This window comes from Morone saxatilis, unplaced genomic scaffold (assembly GCF_004916995.1).
Source record: "Morone saxatilis isolate NCDOM2014 unplaced genomic scaffold, NCSU_SB_2.0 Contig15, whole genome shotgun sequence".
In the NCBI taxonomy this organism is placed as follows: domain Eukaryota; kingdom Metazoa; phylum Chordata; class Actinopteri; family Moronidae; genus Morone; species Morone saxatilis.
In genome coordinates, this window is record NW_023339707.1 from 3,601,192 (window position 1) to 3,605,144 (window position 3,953).

Sequence of the window (3,953 nt, forward strand, 5' to 3'; positions counted from 1 at the left end):
TAGATTGGGAACCACTGAACTAAACTACCCAACTGTAAATAAAGTAATTAAAAGTTGTTCCACTTCGACCTGCTTCAACAGTGCGATGCTGCTTATACACATTTAATTATGCTTTCATCTCTTCACGTCTAAACAGTAACTGTCTTTGTGTGGGAGTCAGTCTCACCTGCAAAAAAAAAGCACGTCAGTCTTTTATTTAATATGTTCTATATGTTCCCTGGCCTGTAGGTGGAGGTTAGTGACGTACTGGCGGAGCCCGCCACACCTCGTAGCATAGACCAAGTGTGGCTCTACAGTGTCGTTGGCTTCGAGAAGGCTCGTATCTGGACGTACCGCTGCCTCTCCTTGCTGTTTGCTGTGCCCTTCGCTCTCCTGTGTGGTATTTTCCTGGCCATTCTTGCCTGTCTACATGTCTGGTATGCTGGTGCAATAAAAATGCTCGCACATGTAGGCATTTACATCAGTGTCATGTTCACTCACTCACAGTGAATAAACACTAGCACAGAGGCTCTACACCAGTGGGTCCCAGTGTTTTTGGTTTTGACTCCTAACGTTAAGCAAAGTCTTCTTGTAGTTACATATATATATATATAGGTATAAAGGTAGTACTTGTAGGAGTATGCCTGCAATCAATGATCATGTTCCTTCTCAGTTAATATGACCAATATGTTGCAAATGCACTTTCCCAGAGTACAATGTTACATTTTTCATAATGTAGCTTTGTTTGAACTGCAGTTCTACACCTAATCAGTGATAAAAAATTTTGCCGAATAAATTTCTCTCAATTAAACAATTGATTAATTAAAAATCGTTTCAGTTTTATAGGCCTGAAAGCGTAAAATCCTAAATTCACGAGAAACAAAGAAACACTGGGGAAAAGTTGTGAACTATTGTTTAACCCTTTGGTTCAAGACCCCAAAGGGGATAAGAGCGTAATTTTAGTGGGTTAAAAAGAGGATACATTTTAATATAAAGATATCATGCTTGCAATGAACCAAAATAAGATTTCTGCTTACTTACTACTTGTTGGGCTCAGACGCTGTGCTCTTCAGGTGGAAACTTCAAAGCATCTGGCCCAACCCTAATCAGGGATGTCACAGCAGGCATGTGCCCGAACCACCTGCTGTGATTGGAGTTCTTGAAGCATCATCAAATATCTCCTCGTGTTGAACATAAGGGAGGCAGCGTTCAGCATACAAAATTATCTTTTTTATGTTGTTAGTTAAATCCCTCCAAAAGTTGGATATGGGGGTCTTTTTATCACCTTGAGGTTGCCAGGCCACCAGCAGAAACTCCAGGGAGTCACTGAGCCCAGAAGAGTGTGTCACATAACCCCCAAACCACAATGTGTTGTTTTTACACTTACCTACGTGACCCTAGGGCTTCAGTTTGATTCACACTGCCAAAAGTTTACAGAATGACATCTTCTTTCTCACAATGTAAATCTTTTCAGTCTTCTCTCCTCAGTCTGTCATGACACACAGAGAGAGATTTTAGACACAATCAATGAATTAATTCTCTCTCCCTCTCTTATTCTAGGTTTGTGGTGCCTTGCATACAGCTGAGCAACACCTTCCTTCCATGCCTGCGGTCCTTGTGTATGTGTGCTGTGAATGCTTTCATCTCTCCCTTCTGCACGTCTCTCGCTCTCTGCTGCAGTCAAATAGCCATTTCCCTGTCGAACAAGGACTGGCATCCAATGAGAGAGAAAGAGGCCGTATGAATGTGAGAAATATTGAGTGATACTGAGTGGCCGAGTGAATGACTGAGTGTGCGAAAGAGTGAGAGAATTTTGGTTAAATTTGCTTGCATCTTTTTTAGGTTTTTGATTGGCACAGTTCTACAACCCAATGGTAATGCTATTTGATATGTTTTCTACACGTAAAGCCAATTCATACAAATTATTATTATTATTATTATTATTATTATTATTATTATTATTACTATCATTATTGCAGTTTATTTTACACTGACTTCAGATGTAATTCTGAGAAAATTGTATCAAGTTATCAATAAAATGAATGTCCTTGAATAAGTTCTTTATGCATCTGTTTTGTTTGACCAAATAGACTATGTAAATGTCTTTTGCACCAACAGATCAGTCTAGAATAACTTTGAATCAATCAATCAGTAAATACTAGCTAGCAGTAATTTTCCAGAAATTGGAAATGTACAATTCCTCTTCAAAGTAATTTATCAAGCAAAACAATTCATTCAAATACATTTGCTGTTTCCAGCTTCTCGGTCTGCTACTTTTCTTGACCAACAGTGATCAATTAATTGCAAAAAAGAATGTATTAATTCATCAATTAATCAGTCATCAATGACGAAAATAGTAGTTACCAACCTTAATACATTATGTGTTTCTTTCTGATGTATACTGCATTGTTGATTTGAGAAAAAAAAAATCTTTCTAAATTTCGCATCAATAGACTGTAATGTGTCACTTCGTTCGGTCGTAATTCCGAGGTTTTCTGGGCAACGTGAAGGCAACATAGACATCACACTACCCAGCATGCACCTCGTCACCGCCGCCATTTTTCTTGTTGTGGTGCGCTGGTGCTGGGAGGTCTTCCTTCACACTTCTGGAAAAATCTGTGTTTTACTTTAGAATTGAACTTTTCTTTCTGTTCTTTGAGTGTTAAATTCCGTACAAGCAAGCGTCGAAAACAGAGAGAGCGACATGGCGCAGTACAAAGGAGCTGCCAGCGAGGCCGGGAGAGCCATGCAGCTGATGAAGAAACGAGAAAAAGAAAGAGAGCAGCTTGAGCAACTTAAGCAGAAGATTGCAGAGGTTTGTAACTTTTTACCCCTGTATTATAACGTGTGTATCAGTCGTGTGGTATTACTGCGAGCTGATGACATGATGTCTAATGTCAAAAATAATGAGTGTGTAACGTTAGAGCCCTGAGGGACAGCGACCTGCAGGGTCAGTGAAGGGGTCACCGTTATATTTGATCTAGCATACATGCAGTTTTACAGTGAGCCTATATAGCATGACTTTTAGAGGAGTTTACTTGTTTGTTGCTCTAGTTGCAAAGAAACATTGATAGCTGCAGGCATGTAGGGCTAACTTATAGACATACACACATCAATAAGGGCCTAACTCTACACATAATCCATGATAACAAAGATACAGATACATAGAAATGCGTTGTAAAAGTAGCATATTGTCAGTATTTTAGTGTTAGTATATGTAGTCAGAGACATGAACAAATCGAGTTTTTATGTCTTAAGAGACAAGTTGATGATAATTACAGAATGTCAGCCTTGTTGTGAAATAAAGCCTGTAACACATTTTACAGCCTCCTATGAGCCAGTCGAAATGCAAGGAATGGTTAAATAACCTAACGCACCTTCTGTGTGTGTGTGTGTGTGTAGTGTGTGTGTGTGTCTGTTTCCTCTGCAGGACAACATGGTCAAATCCAACATCGATAAGAAGTTCTCAGCTCACTATGATGCAGTGGAGGCAGAGCTGAAGTCCAGCACGGTTGGTGAGTACCTTTGTTGTTGCACATGACCCCTGCTGTAACTCTACGGTGAATGAGAGAGGCCCCTGGACTGGTTGACAGGCAGAAAGAGTAAAGCATTAAAAAGCTACCCAATTTTGCCTCGCTGTATGGTAACTCGTGAAATCGCTGCACGCGATAACATCACTGAGAGGAAATATCCACCTGATTCTTGTTTGTTTTTATGTCTCCATCAGGTCTGGTGACACTGAATGATATGAAGGCCAAGCAGGAGGCGCTGGTGAAGGAGAGAGAGAAACAGCTGGCTAAGAAGGAGCAATCCAAGGAACTCATGCTGTGAGTTATTGTTACCGCCCCTCTGGCTCACTTTCACACAGTAGTTTTGGTTGTTTGTATGGACACAAGGCTCTGCACTGGTCAAGTGTTTGGTTTAAAGGTCCAAAGTAGGGATGTCACGAAAACAGATAGTTCGCTACCAAGTCG

The 3,953-nt window shown here is 40.3% G+C and overlaps 2 protein-coding genes across 3 annotated transcripts in view; both read left to right on the forward strand.

Moving 5' to 3' along the window:
* Positions 1-2,036, forward strand: part of zgc:158296 (uncharacterized protein LOC791212 homolog) — a 3,390-nt gene extending 1,354 nt beyond the window's left edge. For both annotated transcript variants that reach the window (XM_035656772.1, XM_035656771.1), the window contains exons 3-4: positions 229-416; positions 1,540-2,036. In XM_035656772.1, coding sequence (XP_035512665.1) covers positions 229-416; positions 1,540-1,723 — 372 coding nt within the window. In that variant the 3' untranslated portion in view covers positions 1,724-2,036. The remainder of the gene's footprint in view (positions 1-228; positions 417-1,539) is intronic.
* A 489-nt stretch (positions 2,037-2,525) lies between these two features.
* The window catches only part of fam50a (family with sequence similarity 50 member A), a 10,114-nt gene continuing 8,686 nt past the window's right edge, over positions 2,526-3,953 (forward strand). Inside the window, exons 1-3 of the mRNA XM_035656770.1 lie at positions 2,526-2,794; positions 3,410-3,494; positions 3,707-3,806. Coding sequence (XP_035512663.1) covers positions 2,684-2,794; positions 3,410-3,494; positions 3,707-3,806 — 296 coding nt within the window. The 5' untranslated portion in view covers positions 2,526-2,683. The remainder of the gene's footprint in view (positions 2,795-3,409; positions 3,495-3,706; positions 3,807-3,953) is intronic.